A 22,387-nucleotide genomic window follows, 5' to 3' on the forward strand; every position below is an offset into this window, starting at 1 on the left:
TAATGAACCTCTAGGGCAGAACAAAATCTCTATTATTCCATTTATCGTTTGGATATTTTCATTTCTTTTTAAACTATTAATGTGTTCTCTTTTTAGACTCGGATAGCCACTCCAGATAATGTGTACTACATGAAATGTATTCTTCTAAAAGTCTTGGCCTGTGTCTCCACCTACTGTTGAACTTCAGAAATGGTACAGACTTGTATTTTTAAGGACAATGATTTGCAAGTTTTTAATACTAATCCTTTAAATGTGGACTGAACTAAATATTTCACCAGTAATTATATATATATATATATATATATATATATATATATATATATATATATACATATTGGTAATGTATATATTTACACAGTTATTGTTATTATTTGTATTATTATTTGGGGGTTTTGAATAGTTTTATGTATAGTCAGTGTATGCACATATTACTGACAATTTTGAAACAACAATTCATAAAACCACAAAAGTGTACAATGCTTTTTATTTGCAAACAAATATTGCAATTAATAAATGTTGCAAATGTATAAAATTTTAAACACGTGCGATTTTGCTCTGACAACGCAGTAAGGTTATCCAGTAAAACAATTATGAAACAGTTCATGAAACAAGAAAGGTGTGAAAGGTAATGCATAAATATGAATCCATTTTATTTGCAAACAAATATTGCAATGTTCTTCACATGTGACAACTTGCTCCAATAAAGCAGCAGAGTTAAACAGTAAAACATCATGTAAAAATATCTATTATGTAAAAAAGGTCATGTAAAAATATATATTATTACTATTTTTTATTTTATTATTTGCCTGCAAACATTGCAATTAATACATTTTGCAAATGTATACTATTTAAAACAGATCACAGTTTGCTCCAATTAAAATGTGACCTAACATTTCTAGAAAATAATACCGTTGAGAACAGAGTTCAGACTTCAAAATATAGTTCTCTAAACATTGCCGCTATCTTTATGTAGCACACTACATTACCCACAAAAGCAAAGGTCCATCATCAACTGCGCATGCGCTGAAAAGTCACAACTTGATGCCCCCTCCTCCTCCCTATTTCAATGTAAGATGGTGGTTAGGAGGCACTACCGCTCAACAGAGAGGCTGTAAGATACAAGGCTTGGTGTTTTCGCATCAAATCACACAGGAGCAGTGACAAGCCACCCGGGAAATTATATTGCGACCTGTTCTGCTAGACCTGGGTCGTTCAGATAGATTTTATTTGCTGTGAATCAATCTGTACAGATAGACAGGGTGAGTATCCCACTAAGGCCTCTCTTGTCCACCGCCTCCACATTCAGCTGCTTTCCTCTCTCAATTCACCTCTTAATAACACATCTCATCCCTCTTTCTCCCTCAAACGTCCATTTCTTGTGGAAATTCCTGTATTTTTGTGTGCTTGACAGACTAACGTTAGTCGTCTAGTTAGCCGAGTAAGTTAAGTTAGCCCCTAGCCGCACCGTTTGACCGGCTTTTAATAAAATACACGAAAATGAATTCTCGCTTCGTCAAACACTGACTTATTTTTTGTTATGCATACTTTGAGACAGTATATAGTATACGTACACTGGTTTTGGTGTATATTTCGCCTCTTGAATAACTTCAATAGGTATTAGCTTAGCTGGTTTACTTCAATGCATTAACAAGGAAACAGAATTAATTTCTGTGTATGATTATGTATTTTTACATAGAGGGGATTTCCTTGTTATTTGAGTAGGAAGTTGCTGTTCCTTCTCTAATGCAACATCAGTTTAAAGATGTGATGCCAAATACGATGACTTTGATTGCTCTGTCACTGCAGGTCATTTCTATATATTTTTTGTCCACACCCTTTATTATGGTGGGTGACGCGTGTTTCAATAGGCAGACCACTGACAGGAGGTGATTGCTACTGGTTTTTATTGACCAAATGCACCTGTCCTTTCCGCAAACAATCATATGAAGCCAGAGTCTCTCAAAAGAGGATATTTTTGTGTTTGGTGACAGCATCATGTTCCCGGACTCTGTAGTTACTGTGTTGAGTGTGCACTATTAATCCTGTTTTGTCAGCAGTGGGCCTTTTGAGCTTACTATGTGCTTTTTGTCTTTCAGCTGTAAGCCTATTTTTTTAAGAAATAGACAAGCCAGAAATGAATACGCAGTCATGTTTTTCCAAACCCTTATTACTAATTGTTGTTCTTCTGTGCAACACAAAATGAGATGTTAGGCAGAATGAGCAGCACTTTGCTTGGAAAGAAATGGAAAGAAAGATGCAATCAAAGTGATTGGTGGCGGAGACTGTCTGACTGGTTTGAGAGCAGAAAGTCATACAGGTTTGGATCAACGTGAGAATTAGTAAATGATGGCAGAATTGTCATTTTTGGGTGAACTTTTTCCTTAAACACTTTGGTTTTGAATTTGACACAGTCGGTTTGCCAGTCACATTTATTACATTTACATTTATTCATTTAGCAGATGCTTTTATCCAAATGAGGAATAGCAGCAATTCATCTTAAAGAGGCAATAAACACGAGAAGTGCTTGTAATACAAAGTTTCAGACATCAATTTAGAACAGCGATCTCAGGAGTAAAGGTCCATTCACACCAAGAACGATAACGATATAGTATTAGAAAATCGTTCTAAATATAAAGGTATAGCAAAAGCCACAAATATAACGATACTGGCACAGAGGAAGATTGTTGGAATCACTTTCAGAACAATTTTTTTTCCAGCTGATGAATGATAAAAACATTGACAGCCAATCAGAATCCATCCTGCTTTCAGAGCTCGAGCATTTAGAGTGACAGAAGACAAAACTGCAGCATGCACTTTGAATAAACAGAACAATATCCTATACTTAAATAATCCGCTTGTGTGGATTCTAATATTAATCGTAGTTATCATTCTTGGTGTGAACAGGTAAAAAAGGAGCGTTTTGCTTGGAATGTGCTTCTTTGGGAGCGATATCATTTAGGAGCAGGTTTTAAGTGGACAGGGATGTCTAGGCCCAGTTCCAGCGCACTGTCCGGCAAGCATTGTTTGTGCCAGACACAATGTTTGCGAGACACTTTTCTGGCAAGGATTACTGCTGCTATATGATCACATTCTCAATGGACTTCTGCCTTGGTGTTCAGTTGCATAGAAATTAAGCTCTTCGTCTTTATAGTTGGTTGAAAAAGTTGCACCTTTACATTCAGTCCGAACGGGTCTGCCACAATCCTGGCAGTACAGGAAAAAAGTCGTCTTTTAGTAAGATCTGAAACGATTAAAGCTGTTTTGTCCTGAGCTGTGGGCCATCTCAGATATGTTAGAAAAAATGGATGAACCCTTTGTCTCATAAAGTGTTTTATTTTATTGTTTTTTTGTGCTTTTATTCTGTCTGCCCAGAATAGCTATTTGTGGTACAGACACGTCTTTCATTCCTTGCCGATGCCTTGTCCATCTGCTCATGAAGAGCAGCCCACAAATGGACACGACTCCACTCTGATGATAATTTCAGCTACGCTCTTCTATGACATCAGAATGATGTCAGCTGAGACAACTGTCCGTCTCTTCACTATGCTTGTCGGCGTACTACATTTGTCCTCGTAAAAGGCATGTTTTTGAGCCTTTTATTTTATTTATTACAAATTAAACTGAGTCTGACAGTCTGTCTTAATGTATAGCGGTGTTGTTACTGTGTAGTTGAGTTACATTAGTTTGTTGTTGTGTGTAAGGAATCGGATTCTTAATTGAAATCAGTTTCTACTAGAATAAATGTAACTGCATGTTCACCACCTTTCAGTTTTCAGACCATTGATTTGACTGGCACATTAAATTAACTGTCTATTTCAGAAACACTTTTAAAACGGTACCAAAGACTTTCTGAAAGCTTTTTTGTGTGTTGAAACCTGCAGTTTTGCACAGTTGTTATTTTCATCTTTTGTGTGGTTAGTAGTGCTCTGTTGTAAAATGGCTTTAAGATGTCTGTTGTGAAACCCTTCGATTTATTTCTAGACGCCAAGGGTGTTCCTGAGATTTGCACTATTTACGTAGTTTCAAATGTTGGTTTTCTATTAAAGGTTCTGGCAAAAGTTTTCTGAATTATTTTGACCATCAAACATTCATGCTTGTAGCTATTAGAACTAATAGTGAGCGATCAGAAACATTCACTTCTCAGGGTCTCAGGCAACAAATAATGGAATTCATTCGGTTTTTATGCTTTGAAGAAGTGTGCCGGAGAGTCTCAGTAAGGTGTGGAGAAATCAGAAAGCCTGATGGGCCTGCAATTAGCAGTTCGAACGTTTTCTCAAGGATTCAGTATGCTTTGAAGAAAGATCATTCCACATCGACCCCTACACGGAGGATTGAGGGCCCTTCAGGTCGTCCTTTCAGCGTTCAGCTCTCACGGCACACTGGGTTAATGTATATACGAAAACATCTACCATCGCCAAAACTCAAACATTGTAGGCTTAGATCATTGTTTGTCCCTACGATTTCCCAGTACCTTGCAAACATGTTTGTTAGTCTGTCTACTTAGAAGAGATTTGTGGGTAATTCTGGCCCCTTTGGTGGTCAACAATTATAATAAGTCTTGATTTCTGTTCAACTTAATCCAGTTTGGTATGCGTTCACACTTGGTTTACAATCAGAATTGGCACTCTGTTACTGTTTTTTGTTTTTTACTGTTCAAAGGTCAATTGTGACTTTTTATTGGAGTTTCCTTCCATATTATGCATCTTTCTTTCACAGCATGTGCATGTGTTGAATGCCAGAAGGAATCAAACCCCGCACAGCTTGAGTGTGTCTTTTGGGGTTTGTAAGCATTGTGATGAAATCAGATCCCTTTTTTTACGAGAGTGATGGTTAAATATTTATGCATCATTCCCAGCAGGGGCCAGCGGAAAGCTTTCATTACTCGCAGCTGATATCCGCCTCTACTGGGAAGGAATCCCGACCTCACTGACAGTGGGAATTCCTTCTTCCATACAGTTCTGAGTATAGCAAAAAAAAAAAAAACTCTTACACAGTTTCTAATTCCATATCGGCACGTTAAGGAGATGGTGCGCTTCATTTTCGCCACCCCCTTCCCACTACACTAGCTGGGGTGTGACCGTGTGGATCCCAGGAAGTGCTGATTACCCTACATGTAGCTCACACCGCCCTCTGCGTTCAATCAGCATTTCCCTTTTAAAGGGAGATTCAAGGGGCTGACTCCTCCTGCTGTACTCTGCCTTCCCAGGATGGGATATATTTAGAATGCTCCCCTCCCATCAACTCACACCCACCCACTGACTCCTCTTCACACTCCTGGTGCTTCCGTTATTGACGGAGTGACCATAAAGAAAAATTGGGGTTTTGTTGGCTTTTAGTCTGTGTCTGGTAGTTATGAGGCTATATATACATGAACTACTGTTAAAAAGTTTGGGGTTAAGATGTTTTTTGTTTCGTTTTTGAAAGAAGTCTTGTCAGTTGGGCAATGTGGTGGTGGACGCACCAGTGTGACCTCTAACAAAATTTAGTCAGTGGTAGGAAAGTTGCAAAATGCATGGAGCCCTGACTATAGTTTGTAAGTTTAACATGCCATAGATGAGTCTCTGCATGGAAGCTTCATATTTCAGTTTGTTTGTTTATGAACACAAGGCTGTCCTGTATTTGTTCACATTTGGGAGCTTCGTTCAGACCATTGTTTGATAAATGACCCTCATAGGGAAGTGCCACCAGGGAACAGAAGTGTCTCGGACAAACTGCTGTATTTGTGCTTGTCCATGTTGTTAATACATAGGAGTTTAAGTACTACAGCGGAAAGACTCCAAACCAGAATGTGACAACAAAAATTTGGCCAAAAGAAAACTGATTGCCACTAAAAATGAGCTTGAACCAATCCCCCCCTTTCTTTGGCACACTAGGATACCGACATTAGTTTTCATTAGTGTTTAAAATGAAGATGCTAGCAGTCACATAACACCACAGAGACATTAAATTGGTTTTCAACCAATGCATCCTATGTTCAGCGAACCTTGTCATGTGCCCACGGATCTGTGTTCCATACGAGGATCCAAAACCTCATTTTCAGTAATTGCTGAATCTGCACCTACACAGTTAGACTACCAGTTCACTGGATGATCCCTAGAGGATACATATACTTGTTCATGAAACTGTTGCAATTGTTTGTGTGGGTGTTTGTGCTTGTCGATTCCAATTATGCCTTCAATTCCTCTCATGACTGAAGTTTTAAACTCCTCCCACGCATGCAGACACACTCTTACCAGTAGAAGAATCATTATTGGCTTTCTGATGCAACCTCTAGTGTGCTTTGAGACTATTTGAAGGATATGAGCCTAATTCTGTCTTGCTGCTTAAGATTAGGCCTACACGCTGTTGGAAGGAAATAAGATTTTTGTAGATACTGGCTGCATTTCTAAATCTAGAAGCTTCATTTGTTTGAAACTTTTTGGCCCATAATGGACAATTTTTATTTTATTTTATTAATTAAACGTATTGAAGCGCAACTAGAATGTAAATTCATATTAAATAGATTTTTTACATTGAAATATATATTTTTTTAAATGTTAAACTTCAATTTTGTTTTTCTCCTCAGCTCTGCCTCTGCACTGTGAGAACACCCCGCTTCTTTTCTCTGTGCCGTGCCATAGGATGTCCCGCAGCCCTGAGGTGAAGGAGGACCCCATGGAGTGCCCACTGTGCATGGAACCATTGGAGATTGATGACGTCAATTTCTTCCCCTGCACCTGCGGCTACCAGATCTGCCGCTTCTGCTGGCATCGCATACGCACAGACGAGAACGGCCTCTGTCCGGCCTGCAGAAAGGTAACAAATTGCTCCATTGGGGAGCTCAAGGAGATGAGATGTTTTAATGGCTAGCATTCAGCATCCCAGGGAACTTTGCTGGATTAATTCACGCTCCTGCTGTTGCCTCAGGTTCTGCGTGATTTTATCGGTGCTGTACAGCTGTGTGGAGGGAACATGTGCAGCACAACAGGCTTCCAGTACTTGTATTCTTTCTCTAAACACTCCCATCCACTCACTAAAACCAGTCCCTGTAGTGGCCAGTTTACTGCAGCTCCTTAACCTTAATGTGCTTAATGCACATTATTATATCCATGTTTATTGCAGTATATATCATGTAATATCATCATCATCATTTCAGTGGGTGATCTTAAAGAGAACTCCAGGGTGTCCGCTGATCCTTCATCTGTGGCATATTAAAACATCTTAAATTTGCACTTCAAAATTAAGCACAGTAAAGTCTTGAATAACTCATTGCATTTCAGTATTGCTGTTTATTAAAATGCATTGTTACTTTGTGAAAATTTTAGCATTTCTTTCAGATTTTAAACTTAAGATTTAAGACATTTTATTATGCATTGTATTTATTTTATTTTTTATGCCATGAATCTAGCCTTTGATTCTGATATGGCAATAAAATAAACTTTAATTAAAAAAATATATATATATATTCTGTCATAACCAACAGTCCACTAATAATTTAGTGAAACAAGATCCATCTTCTAGAATTAAGTCATCTTACGTCTAGCATCTTATGTTTGGTTCAGCCCTATCCAGAAGACCCTGCGGTGTACAAACCTCTCTCTCAAGAGGAACTTCAGAGGATAAAGAACGAGAAGAAGCAGAAGCAGAATGAGCGGAAGCAGAAGATCACAGAGAACCGCAAGCACCTCTCCAGTGTGCGTGTCGTCCAGAGAAACCTGGTTTTTGTGGTGGGCCTTTCACAGAGACTCGCCGACCCCGAGGTGATTGAGCAAAACTCAATACTTTCCTGACCTCTGTGTAACTAATGTCGTTCACACTCAATGTAAACAATTCAGGAAGTCCATATTCAAACACCAAAGCTTAATATTCATCTTGGTGGTTTTTTGTAGTGAGCTCTCAAAATTCACCCACATATGGTTTCCGTGTTTAATAAAAGTTTCACTGCAAGCAAGATATAGAAAGGTACATGTTTTTGCATTTTCTCTTCTGTGTCCTATCAAGGTCTTATCTGTTTAAGTGTTGAAAAATGAAGGTTAATGAGCTTTTCTCCTATCTGCTGAAACAAGACTTTCATGAGTGGATGAAAAGAACATAAAGGACTTTTTGAGTTCACATCCTTCTGTGTAAAAAGACCCATCTGACTCACAGGATTTATAATCTGGATCTGACTCTAATCTAGTAGTTACTAGTGGTCGACCGAGAAAGGTTGCCGAGATCTTGGAGAGCAGGCAGATCATACTATTCGATGTAAAGATGGTAAATGACACTAGCACAACAATTTTTGCTATTAGATTTATATTAATTTGACAATTGCTAAAATAGTTTGATAATTACTATTCAAAAAAGACCTCTAGATTTATACAATAGCAAATTATTGATTTTGTAGTCCTATTATTGCACTTTCAAATATAAAGAAATTGTTAAAAACATTAATAAAAAGCAAACAACAATAACCTGGTAAATGGTGCGCTCTGGGAATCAACACTAATTTTACATGCAGTACACAGTGTATATAACGTTTAAATGCCTGTTTTCTGAATTCAGATAGTTATATTAAAAAGCATTTGCCTTTCTATTATTAAAGAACCGAGGGAACAAAGACAGTAACCTAATGAAGACTGAGAATTGTAGCTCCTTTGTGCTCAGGTACTGGTTTCTCAGCGCTGTTAAAATAAAAATAAATAGTCCTGCTTACGTCATGTATTGGCTGATTCTGATTATCTGAAATATCGGCCGATATCTCAGCCATGTCAATATATATCGCCTGACCGCTCGTAGTTGCCTGTGTTAACAAGTTAAAATGTGCCTTGTGACATCTCTCACTTTATACTTTGTAAGATATGAAAAAATATATATATTTTAGTGCTTCCAAAGCATCTTTGCCGTGGTAAAGCATGCCTATTACCTATTATTATGGCTGTTCTCTTGATATGTTGTGCAGGATTGCTTCCATGTAGCTGCAAGAAAATCCTTGAAGATGTGAAGATTTGATTTTTATGCCACATATCATCAAATGGAATGAGTACATGAGATTAAATGTTTTCCTGGGAAAATGGGAGAAAGCTAGCTGCCCACTAGCTGCACTTAGCCTTCATTACCAGCCCACGAAAAACAGCTTTCACTCTCTTTTCGCTCCCTTCTCTCTGACACTCTTTCTCTCCCTCTTTGCCATCACAGCTAACGTCATGTACCCTGAATAGCTCTCAGCAGAGAACAAGTTATTCAGTGAGAGAGAGTGAGAACATGCCTTCTAATTCCGGTCCAAATGATATTAGGAGCACAAAGCTTTAAAAAAAAACACATCAAATCTATGTTAGTGACTGTTTATCAGAGGTCTTTAATTTATAGGATTCGCCTTAATTTTCTTTCTGTACCAATCGTCCCTTTAACATATCAGTCTTTGTGCTTTTGTTTATTTCACACTGAGGGTGTGAAAAAGAACAAAAAACAGAAAGCGAGTGACGCTGCTTCACACGAACAAAGACCGCAAAGAAACATCCGGACTGCTTTCACAGTTCAAGAGTGACCAGAATCTCAAAAGCACCATGCCATCGAGGCGAAGCCCTCCGCCAATGAGCTGTCAGTCACCCGCTGCTAGAGACCTACTTGTGTGCCACACTTTGTTTCCAGTGTTGATTTGGCTGAACATTGTGGACATCCTGTTGATAGTGTTTAGGTCGTCGGTTCTCAATACAGTATGTCATTCACACAAATCCTGTTTTTATCTCGTCCTCAAAAGGCTTTGTGTAAAATGGTTTACTTATGTAAGGTTTTATAAGTAGAAATGATCTTTGTTGGTGTAAGAAATGTGGTTTAAATTGTTAAATGATATTTGCCACAGTGCTTATGGTGTATATTGAGTTCCTAACCTAGATTTCATATGGCCTTCTCTTGTAATAAATGGTGATTGAGTCATATCCTTCCGATGAATCATAATTAGGTGTGCTCTATCCCTGTGTGACTCCACAAAACAAACTGCATTTGATTATGCTGTTGATGATCTGCAAACAGCAATCAGGGCTTTATAAATATATAATTGATGTCTGATTGCAGGTTTTAAAAAGGCCGGAGTACTTCGGGAAGTTTGGAAAGATCCACAAAGTGGTCATCAATAACAGCACTTCTTATGCTGGCTCACAGGTGAGCTTCGCTTTCTTTTGGGTCAATCTCTTGCCTGCTCAAATATTTTGCATAATGCATAACATTCTGCCATTTGTCTTTTTTTTTTTTTTACTACAGCAAATAAATACTGCTTTGTTTTGCTGATTTTGTTTTATCCTAATTTCTCTGTTTTGTCTGATTTAATCATCTAATATGTTTTGATTTTTGTCCCCAGGGTCCTAGCGCCAGTGCCTATGTCACTTACATTCGATCAGAAGATGCCCTCAGAGCTATACAATGTGTAAACAATGTTGTAGTAGACGGCAGAACACTTAAGGTAAACTTAATGACAAAAATAGTCCAATATTATGAAGAGCAATATACTTTCAGTTAGGGCTGGGTGTTGAAACAAATTTGGTTGCTATTCTATTCAATATCGATTAATTGGGTCCCATCAGGTACAGTATGTGACAAATTTCCTCAAGGAAAAAAATATCTCTCAACTAATGCTGTAAATTATACAGGGAACCCAAGTTGTAATCACTTTAATCACAATCACTGTAATATTAAAGGTTAAAATGAACTGATTTGTATGGGAATTTGCAATATAGTGCATATATTTAGCAAAATGCTTCTCTCTAGAGTTCATTTTTCTAGCTGACTAACGAGTTTATGGTCATTGAATGGCTTTTCTGAGGTAATTGTGATGTTGCATGACTTTATATACAAGCTGGGGTTTTTTTTAACCTCTTGGCATATATCTAAATACAGTATACACCCTTTTTTTGTTTTTGTTTTTTCATGCAGGCTTCTTTAGGTACAACAAAATACTGCAGTTATTTTCTAAAAAGCATGCAGTGTCCCAAACCAGACTGCATGTATCTTCACGAGCTGGGAGACGAAGCTGCTAGTTTCACAAAAGAAGAAATGCAGGTAACGTTGCAGCCTCCTGCAACCTGTTTACTGACGTCGACAAACTTGCATATGAACTCTTAACATTTGACATTGCAGGCTGGAAAACATCAGGAATATGAACAGAAACTCTTACAGGACCTATACAAAACAAACCCCAACTTCCTGCAGAACTCAGCAGGGGAGAAGACAAAGGGCAAATCAGGCACATCACAGAGGTTTGTACTCAATTGTACCTTTCCCAGCAGCTCCAATAAAAAAAAAGTTATTCATTTATATATTTATTTATTCAAAAATAACACGCATTGACATTTGGGAATTATTTAATATTTTTCTTTTATTTTAAAATATTCTAAAAATAATTATTATATGTGTTCGAACTTTAAATATTATAATTATTATATGTGTTCAAACTTTAAATATTTTAATTATTATTATATATTATTATTATAATTATTAGTATTATTTAAATAAATTGAATTCATTATAATCTGGTCATCTAAAGTGAAGTAGAAGGAGCATCTCATAGTTTTGTTGTTAATCTTGCATTTGTATTATGACCCCCAGTTCCAACAGTAACAACAAAGAGGCGTGGCCTTCGTTACAAACCACAGGGAAGATGCCCAATGGGCTTCCAGAACACCATGAGACCCCACCCTTAGATGGCGGCTCAGACTCTGAAAACATGACTCCAGACGGTCTGGACACAGAGCTGGGCCTTGGCTCCATCGCTGGCCTGCCTCCCTTCACGTCAAATTGTGACCCTGTCAGGTAGCCAGCCTGTGAACTTCTGCCCTGTGCCTTATTCTCAAAGACTTAAGGGCACCAAGGTCACAGTGTTCAAGACATCGTTGGATGGTAGAACAATCACTAAATAGCCTACTCTAGAAAGAGAAAATGTAAAATAAAAAACAATATGCTGAATTCCACAAAAACATTTTCAAAATGAAAAGAAAAAATTAAGCATTCAATTTGTTTGTAAAATTACAAAAATGTAGTCAATTTGATTTATTTTTTTAACATTTACATGACAATTAAGAATGTTTTTCTCCCAAACATCTTAAAGGGATAGTTCACCCAAAAATTAAAATTCTGTCATTAATTACTCACCCTCATGTTGTTCCAAACCTGTAAGACTTTTTTGCATCTTCGGGAACACAAATTAAGATATTTTTATGAAATCTGAGAGATTTCTGTCCCTCCATTGACAGTCTACGCAACTACCACTTTGAGCTTCTGTTTATGTTCGCTGATTAATTTAAATGTGAATAAAAGCCTAAATTCTGTTTGTCAGAATGTAATTGATTCTCATGTTTTTATTATTTTCCTGCAGCCCGAGTAACAAATCTTCAGATTGCTTCAGCATAATTAACGGAGAAACATCACAAGTAAGTTCATGATTGCATGTTCGTTCTTTACCTTTGAGAATGGCAAGCTGTACACCTAAATAATGTTATCTGAATCACTTTATTAGGGAAGTTACTAATGTTTTAACATCATGATTTTTTTCCCCCTTTCTAAACTCTTCAGATTTCTGGCAACCACTCCCCATCGCCTCCTCCTGGCCTGACCAAGCCATCTTTAGTGGTGCCTATTTGTGTAGCAGGACTGACAGTACGGTCGCCTTTCGAAGGAGCAGCAGCCGAGTCACAATCGCTCTTTTCAGACAACAGCAACTTTCGGCACCCCAATCCCATCCCCAGTGGCCTGCCCAGCTTTTCCAACTCCCTTCACAGCAACTCCGATTGGCCCACTGCTCCAGAACCACAGAGCCTCTTCACATCAGGTACCTGGACCCGTTTAGACTTACTCATTCACATGAAAGAGAAAAAAATGAAATGTACACTTATTTGTCTTCATTCTGACAGAAACCATACCAGTGTCGTCCTCTACGGACTGGCAAGCGGCTTTCGGTTTCGGCTCTTCGACCAAGCAGCAGGATGACGACCTAGGCTTTGACCCCTTTGACGTCACCCGTAAGGCACTGGCTGACCTCATAGAGAATGAGCTCTCAGTGCAGGATAAGGCCTCCTTGCCCCTGACCACCACAATGTCTGGGCCAGTCTTCCCCCACGGGCCTTTACTCGGCCCGCTACACAACACCCCTTCCATGAAAAGCGCACTTCAGCCTCCTACGTCCTCACACTTTCCCCCAAACTCCAGCCTGCCCTCTCGGGGATTCTCCCAGCTCCCACACCGCACCGTCTACAACTCCTTCAGCTTTCCCGGCCAGACGCAGACCTCTCGCCACAGTTGGATGGGCATGCACATGCGCAATAACCTCCAACACTTGAATCACACCGGGGCCCCTTCTGCTGCCCAGCATAGCAGCTTTTTGGACTTGAACTTGGCGCCACAACAGCAACATCATCACAGTACGGGGCTTGGAGGTATCCATATGACAGGTGAGTGTAAACCAGTGTTGGGATCTGTGTGTGTGTGTGCGTGCGTGCATATCCGTTGCATATCTTTTGTGCTCATTGTTAATCTAATAACAAAAGACAAAGAGAAAATCACTCACTGCTCTTGACTGGTTGAGCCCTGCAGGAGCAGCTCTAAATATTCTCTGTGCTATTAAATACAATTTAAAATGTGATGCAATACAATATGAACAGTGAAAATAACAGTAGCTCCTACAATACATTTTAATTGGCATTAATTAGGTGTGGAAATATCTATTTGCTAAGCTAACTAATTTAATTTGTACTCTTTTAATTTGGTTCCTTTGCCCAATATAAAAAAAATAAAAATAAAAAAATGCAATGAAAATACAGGTGTCGGCAAGTATTAAATAAAATCAGTATCGGACTCATTCTGGAAAAAGTAGTATCGGTGCATCCATAATAAATATTTTATATATATAAAACAACAAAATGTGATAGTTTTATTTTGAATTAACTTCTAAAATATACCATATGTGACCCTGGATCACTAAATCAGTCACAAGTAGCAGCACAGGTATATTTGTGGCAAAAGCCAACAATACATTGTATGGATCATAATTATCTTCTCTATTATTTCTTTTATGCCAAATATCATTAGGATAAGTAAAGCTCATGTTCCATGAAGATATTTTGTAAATTTCCTACCGTAAATATATAAAACATTTATTTTTGTGAGTGAATGCAGCACAATCGCGAACATAAATGGACAACTTTAAAGGCTATTTTTCTCAATGTTTAGATTTGTTTGCACCCTCAGATTCCAGATTTTCAAATAGTTGTCTCTCGGCCAAATATTGTCCTATCCTAACAAACCTCTCAATTTCAGAAAATTGACCCATGTCAATTTTGTGGTCCAAATTTAGGTTTTGTGATCCAGGGTCACATATTGCATACATGCAAACTGCCCTCTTATGTTTGCATTATGGGTATCTCTGTCATTGCAAACTCAGCCACTGGTGGGCAGTGTAGTATTATTTTCCTATCATTCAGCCATGTACATCATCAGAGAAGATTCTAGTGATTGCCAAGGGCTCTCTTATGGAATGAAACCTCATGATTTATAGCAGTGAGATCGGTGTCACATTTAGTGCTGATACAAATTGTAGAGCATGTAATCATCATCATCCCCTGAGGACATCTTCATGACAGGGCTGCAGTGTGCATAATGCATGATGGGCCTGCCCACTTCCTTTCTTACCTTTAGAATTTTAGGTATGTTTATGGGGTGAACTTCTAAATCTGGTAAGTGCTTTTATTTAGAGTAGCCAGTCTAGCCAGGTTCATTCAGTTTGACTTGAAAAGACAGATGATTCTCCTAACATGAACTATGTGCCTAAACTTATACAAAGACTAATGTTTACAAAGATTATTTTTTGTTTTTCTGATGTGAGAACAGCCGCAACTCAAGAAAATATCAAATACCGGTATTATCTGTCTGAGGAGGAGGTACTCAGACAGGGGGAAGAGGCTACAGTTTGACATTTCATTCAAGCCATTACCTGAACCTTTCAGCTAGGAGCAAATATCATAAAACACGTCATTCAGTCTGATACCATAACAACATGGACAAGTAAATGTTGGGACAGATTAAAGATGCATTTACGATGATGTATAAAAAGCAGTATTTATAAGGCACACAAATAACGCATCTCAGTTGAGTTGTCAGCATTAAAGTGAACAGATGTATCTAGGAAAACTAAACTAATTTTTCTAATTTCAAAACTTGCTGAACAGCAGCATTTAACTACAAATAATATACTGCAAGCGATTTACTGAAATCAGGTCTTGTCATACTGTCATGCAACTGAAAAATACATTTAAGTCAGTAGCGTCAGTTAGTTACTCCCCAACCCCATCCTGAATTGATCTTTCAGGAATTCAGTTCATTTAAATAAAGCGTTTCCTTGCGGTCTAGCTGTAGGGCTTTTTATGGGAAACAATCTAATCTGCTGACACTGCTGTGGAAGTGTAGCATTTGTTAACATGCTGCTTGTTTCTCAGCATGCCTCTACTTTTTGAAGATTAGATTAACTTGTATTTCAGTTGGTGCAAAAAGAAGGGATTGGAAATTGGATGTGACCTCAAGGTTTCATTATTCGTAGAAACGATGAATAACTAGCATGACTACTGGCTTCCTTTCAGACTCGATTGTGCTGTGCAACGTATTTTGTTTGTTTCTTCAATCCATGAGTCTCCGGGAGAGAAATGGTCTTCCCTGTTTGAAATGGTGTCCTCCAGAGGATGCAGTTGCCCAGGACCTGGGAGGAGAACATTGCATTATTTACGAAGAAAAGTCGAGATACCAAAATAGGCTGGAGGGCCAACCCATGCAGTCTCATTAGAAGTGTGTTTGAGAGTGTGAGAGAGAGGTTTCTGCTACATGGAAAATGTAGATTTAGATGTAATTGAACACCGCTGAAGCAAGCAAATGATAAATGAGAAAAATAAGCTAATTGGTTGACTATAAAGTGTTGGTTTTTTTGTTTTTTTTGCTGATGCTACTATAATTCTGATTAATGTATTTAATTTGCGTTGTCAAAATTATAATGTATATAGAATTCCTGAAGATTAATATTTATTTTTATTTACTTTAAGCTTTTTCCAAAAATAACTAAAAACAGATAAGACATGTAACTTTTTAATAATCCAAGTTGTCGTGATTATCAGCCAATGCTACTGTGTGTGTGTGTGTTTTAGTTTCATAATGTGAAACTGTTTTTGTGATGGTGCTAAAATTGGGTGCATTTAGGCTGCAATTATTTGATCAAAATACAATAAAACTGCAATATTGTCATTATTATTATTATTATTATTATTACTACAATTTAAAATAACATTTCTATTTGAATATAATGTATATAATTATCAGCCTATTTGCTGCTCAAGAATTTTTTTTAGTATCATCAATGTTGAAATCCGTTGTGCTGATTAATATTTTTTTGGAAACCGTGGGTTCTTTGAGAAAGTTTAAAAGAAAAACATTTGAAATAGAAATCTTTAATATTCATAAATATCACTTTTGATTAATGCACCTTGTGGAATAAAGGAACTCAAATAACTTGGAAACTTAAGTAGTGTATATAAAACATTTTTAATTGAATTCCCAGCCAAAATAACTAATGCATATGTTACAGTGGTGATGTGTGCACTTTTAATGTTTTATTAACATACCCTAGCCTATCTGATATATTGTTCATCACTTAAAAATGAATCGCAAAGCAAACCTTCACTGAAAAACACCTACTTTACAACCTTTACAGCCCCTCAAAAGAAATGAGGTTCCTTCAGTTTGCTGCTATGATTCTGAGTTTAGCTTTTGTCCCATCCACATAAATAAAACATGATGACACTTGTTTATCTGAGTATGCAAATGGGAACATGGGTGATTGTGTTAATGCCTGACACACTTGGCTAGACGAGCATTTTCCAATCAGAAGGAAGAACTGTGGAGAGGTTTAAAAAGAACACCTAATTCACCTTATTCAACACCTTGTTCATCTTATCTCCTCCTTCAGATGTGTTTCATTAAAGCCCAGTCCTCTTCAAGTGTTGATATTGAGTGTCTAGATTCTCATATTGGCTCGTTCTCACACTTGACTTGACTAGGTTCGGCTGTATCGACTACAGAACCAATTCAGCGTTTCCCAAGTGAGCGTGTCACGTCCTCTGTGTTTGAGGCTTGATCATTGATAATTTGGTTATCGGTCATTGGGAAATCACCTACTGTAATATAATTAAATAGTTGTCATTTGTGTTGTGTGCAGGACATATTTAGCTGTAATAAACTTGAAAGGCAAGTGGAGAATCAATGGAGAAACATCCTTTTTGCATTCAAATGATGTAGTTACTACATCTACCAGCAGGGGCTAACTGGCCCATGCTAACCAGCTTAACCTTGACCCCTTGGTTGAGACCCATTATGTCTGGTTTTAACTGACTAATGGAGTAATAAACGCATAGCTGACTTTGCAGCATCCATAGGTTGACCCCTGCCCCACGCTTAGAGGGGGAGCTCCGTCTGCTCCTTAATTTCCCACATTGCAAAGTAATGAAATGACAAGCATGACCTGTTTGACAGAATCAGTGCTGCTGGTGTGTATGCCGGGTTCACCTCTATTGTCTGAAGACCATTCAACAGCAGGCTGTCCCAGTAGACAGTGTGGGTTAGGGCTGGACCATTGAAAAAAAATCTATAATTTAAAAAATATATATGATAGCAATATCCTACTTTATGTATCAGGATTAATGAAAATCAGAATCTACGTTCAGGTTTTCCTAAAAGGTTTGTTTTTTTATTTATTTTTCTCAAATTATTTCTACCAATTGTCCAGAAAAAAAAATGAAAAATTTTAATAGCCAAATACTGTGTTTGTTCAAAACGTTTAATGCTAAAATTATTTGAAAATGATTTTGACTAAATAAACAGATCAATTTAGATATTTGAATTTCATTTTACTTTATTTTTAATTTTATGGATTCACTAATACAATAAATTAAATGCTTATTTGTAATATTTAACTACATTTATTTCTAATAAATCATTTTATTGCCATTTTGTAATTCCTTGCAGAGATTTGGACATTTGAGTGATGCAAACAAATTGTTGAATCAGTGTTTTTAACAAAATGATTGAATAGGACAGTTTTAAAGAACTTCCCAAACTTCTGCTTCTTCGCAACCCTCTGGAATGCTTGATTCTGATTCCCAGCATATTATTGACAGTTGTCCCAGACAGTCAATTTTCTTTTTTTTGCTGGTCCTAGTTTCACATGTTGTATCACTATTACACTCAGATTAATGACAATGAATAAGACACAGAACCTCATTATGATATTTTTATGTTCAAATTTTCACCTCTTTATATATTGTGCTTGTTTGTATTTAGAAGCAAGGTGCTCAGAAAAATTTGCTGAGTCTTAAGTCAAGCTCAGAGGCTAAAGGCTTTTTTTTTTCCCTGCCAGGGTTATCTCATTCACTCCATTCCCCTGTCTTTGCAATTCTTCCTTGTTTGTCCCTCTCGCTTCTCTCTCTTTCTCTCCGTTCCCCCCTTCATCATCTTTGCTGCTTGGTTTCTCTGTCCCTGTGGGCAGAAGCAAACCTTAGGAGAATACTGGCCTGATTAGAGAAGAAAAGGTTTATTTTGGCTTGGGTCCAGCTGAAAGAAGCTCTGCGTTATTGAAGCCGCACGTCTCTCCTCCAGTGTGACACACAGAAATAAATGAGAAAATAATTGAATAATAACGGGACTGTAAAGAGCTTTATAATGATTGTTCCTCCATTAGAAAGGGCTAGTAGACTCAGAAGGGAGCCAAATATCACCTGCTGTTTTTGCTGAATCAAGTATAAATCACTATTACAGTAACGGCTATCATTACGCTATTTTTTTATTCTATATCTCATGAAATGCAAAAGAATTCAATTAAATTGTGTTTTTATTTGGGCTGTCAGTTGATCGCCAGCCATTATATGGCAAATAATTAATCCGATTATTTACTTGATTTTGATTGCGTCATATTAAGTCATTTTCACGGTTTTAATCTTGTCAGTCTAAACATAGTCCTATTTTACTGTTGCGCCCCTTTTGGCTGTTTTTGAGTTTGTTTTTCATAATTTGCTTTAAAATGAATCACCGAATAACACAACTAGCAGCACTTGTTTTTGTGTTGTACAAGTTGAAACTGATAATTGCTTGTTCTTTCTCCATCTTCTCTTCATCTCTCCTGTTGTCCCCCAATCTCTTCTTTTCTGGTGCATTTGTGCGCACGGGCGTTTGGATACCCCACCGGCACCCTCGCGAACAGAAAACAGCACCTCGGTAGAAAGTCTAAATGTGAAGGAGTGGCAGGACGGGCTCAGAGCGCTTTTACCCAACATCAACATCAACTTTGGTGGACTGCCCAGCTCCTCCTCATCTTCGTCTTCATCATCCTCCTCCTCCTCTAGCGTGAACCACCCAGGCGGCATCTCACACAGCCTTAGCTGGGACGGCACAGCCAGCTGGATGGACCCCGCCATCATCACAGGTACAGCTTGCATTACCTTCACAACAAAAATTTACGCCTTGTAAAATGCTTGTTAATAATTGTTTCCTTCCCTTTTGCACCAGTCATTCTCTGTTCACAAAGGAAAAGTTGCACATTCATTTTGCCTGCTTAGTTAAATCTAGCTATAATCTATTATGTACACAAAAATACCAATATTAAATATTAACATTGGAATATATTTCATTCATTATTATTCATGATTTAATATTACTAATTAAAATTAATGTGATTTAATATTGCCAATTTGTTTTTCAATCTTTACTGATGTTGTGTGAGAATAACACAGATGTGTTAGATTCTGACGGTATTAAAACCACAAAACACATTTGTGAAGCAAATTTACCTGACGACCTCGGGAAAAACTAGTCTCGTTCAAATTGTGCCTTTGGGAGCTGAAATGAATAATGCATTTAGGCCTTTTAAACATTTATAAGTAACCTTTTCACTAAAAATGTCAGAGATGTAACGCCATTTTAAGGGCCACAGAAGAGGGCACACATTTCAGATCAGTTCGATCTCCTGCACTTTCAGGCGGTCTAAAGCATCCATGTGGACTAATTCAGATATCACACAGAAAAACACCAACAATTAATATCCAAAGTGGTTAAATAAACAATGTACATTTATAGTGTTCTTTTTTTTTATCGTTCAAGCAACATTTTCATCTACTGTTTAATAGAAAAAGACTTTATGCAGCTAAATTTCTAATCAATACTTCAAGCAAAGTTTTGCCATTTTCCTCTCCCGGGTTGAAGGGAAATAGCAACGTTGTATCTGTTGCTCCCTAAGGTCGAAGTTGCAATCTGTATGGATGTCACGGATGTTGTCTGGGTGCTCTCAGCGGCTGCCTGCAGCATCCGTCATCCACAGGGGGTTTAGAATTAATAGCTCACAGCAGGCTGGCATGTTTTAAGTGGTGCAAAAGCACCCCAAAACGGCCTGTTTCCTTATGTAATTAATCCCATTATGGCGAATGATTTAAAAATGTCCTCAATAATGTCGCCTACGTGATAAATGGATTCCTACGTAGCATCAACCGTAGAACGATGGATTTGTTGACTGCAAGCAAACTCTTGCTCAGTCCTGTTTAGCACAGTATGCGGTATACAATATTTCTGTCAGTGGATATTCACAATTTATGCTTTCATAACTTTTTGTTTGTATCACTTTCAATGTAATGATGCTCATTTTATTTGTCTGAATTTCTTAATTCAAAATTACATAAAAAATGTGATTCACATTTATAATGACTTGAATACACTTCTGTGATGATCAAGTTTTACAATTTAGATTTTATTTTCCCCGTGGCATAAATAAATAAAAAAGGAAAATATGCAGTGAAGCGGTTTTGTTTTGCAGTGAAGTATTGTTAGTTTTGTAAGTCATAGAGATTATTTTGTAGAGAGGACTCTTGCAGACCCTCTTGAATGTTTGTCAAGCGTATTAATCTCCTAAAACATCAGACGATTTGACCTTTTTAATAACAGGGTAAGATTAGTTCAGATTGTAAAATGCAGTGCGACTCCCTACAAACTTAATGGTATTTAGGAATAAAATAATGATTAAAAACAAGAAAATGAGCTTTGCATTCAACATTTAACATTTATATTCAACATGCATGTATTCAAAGAAATGTTGTTACTTTTTACTTGAATGTTTTGCAAAAAACATATGGAGCCAACATTACTACAAAAAATGAACTTTTGACACGTACATCTTAAATATGTTGACCCTTTTTTTTCCTATCACTTTGTCCCTTTCAGGTATCCCAGCATCCTCAGGCAACAGTCTGGACTCTCTGCAGGATGATAACCCCCCCCACTGGCTCAAATCCTTGCAGGCGCTCACAGAGATGGATGTCCCTTCCGGCTCCACAGTGCCCCCTCAGCCCCCACACAATGGCCCCTTCGGAGCCCAGTTCCCCCACAGAGCCGGCTGGACCCCTTATCCAACCACAGCCACGGCCAACCCCGCCACCCAGTTCCACTCTCCTCCCCCAGGATTCCAGAACGCCTTCAGAGCCTCAGCCCAGGCCTCCACAGATCTGCTACAGAGTGCCGGCATGGACCGCCATTAGGAACTGTGAAATCCGAAGAACCGCCGACAAACACGGCAGATGAATCCGTACAAAGCTATTAACAAAATAACAAGATTGTATCGTTTTCCCTCTTCACCTTTTGCTCATTTTTGTCCCTTTTCCTTGATTTGTGTTTCCCTTTGGTTCAGTCTTTCTTTTTCCTTGTTGCCCTAGTGCTCTGTTCCAGCTTTCCCAATTCAAACGGTCACACAAACAAGCCAGTTGTTGCATCAAAGCATAACAAAAAGGTTTTCAAAAGGTAAACAAACTCCTTAGTAATACGTAACATTAACGTCAGTCCATCATTTTTGGAACTCTATCCTTTAAATAAAAAAAGGCATCATCAATGATGTGTTTTCTAGAAATTCCATTGGAACCAAATGGAAAGAATCAAACGAAAAGTGTCTTGATTTAGAAGTAAGAGTCTGCCTTCAAAGCTAAACCAAAAAGAACAGCACCTGTTCATCCATCTGCACAACAGAGATACTTCCTGTGAGAGTCCTTAAAGCCATGCCGCTAAGCAATCAAGTAGATTTCCAAAATCAAAACAGGGCTTCAATTTATGTTTGATCAAAAGGGTACTTGACTTCCTTTATTCTGACGGATCAAAGGCATAATGAAGGCCAAGCAAAAAGCACTTTTACCAAGGATCTTTGGCCTTTAACTTTGTTCTACCTTTCTGCGCCCTTGTTAAAAGGGAGATGCATTTTAGGGGTCATAAACGTGGTGCCCGCTCTCAACGCGGCATTTAGCTGTAGATGGATGCAGGCTTTTGCCCTCGACCCATCCGCCAGATTGCCTGGTTGGTCAGGGGGTCTTCCGCTTTAGAT

At 38.0% G+C, this 22,387-nt stretch overlaps 1 protein-coding gene across 1 annotated transcript; it reads left to right on the forward strand.

Annotated features, from left to right (window-relative positions):
* Positions 1 to 1,054: 1,054 nt before the first annotated feature.
* Positions 1,055 to 22,085, forward strand: cnot4b (CCR4-NOT transcription complex, subunit 4b). Its single transcript, XM_084111699.1, has 13 exons — positions 1,055 to 1,259; positions 6,566 to 6,795; positions 7,542 to 7,739; positions 10,033 to 10,119; positions 10,316 to 10,417; positions 10,888 to 11,013; positions 11,092 to 11,210; positions 11,560 to 11,763; positions 12,326 to 12,380; positions 12,523 to 12,778; positions 12,861 to 13,397; positions 19,238 to 19,459; positions 21,244 to 22,085. Exons 2-13 carry the CDS (start codon positions 6,622 to 6,624, stop codon positions 21,555 to 21,557), a joined length of 2,394 nt encoding a protein of 797 aa, XP_083967825.1. The 5' UTR covers positions 1,055 to 1,259; positions 6,566 to 6,621; the 3' UTR covers positions 21,558 to 22,085.
* The last annotated feature ends 302 nt before the right edge of the window (positions 22,086 to 22,387 follow it).

The sequence above is a fragment of the Abramis brama genome (genome assembly GCF_963993115.1).
Source record: "Abramis brama genome assembly, chromosome: 4".
Lineage (NCBI taxonomy): Eukaryota > Metazoa > Chordata > Actinopteri > Cypriniformes > Leuciscidae > Abramis > Abramis brama.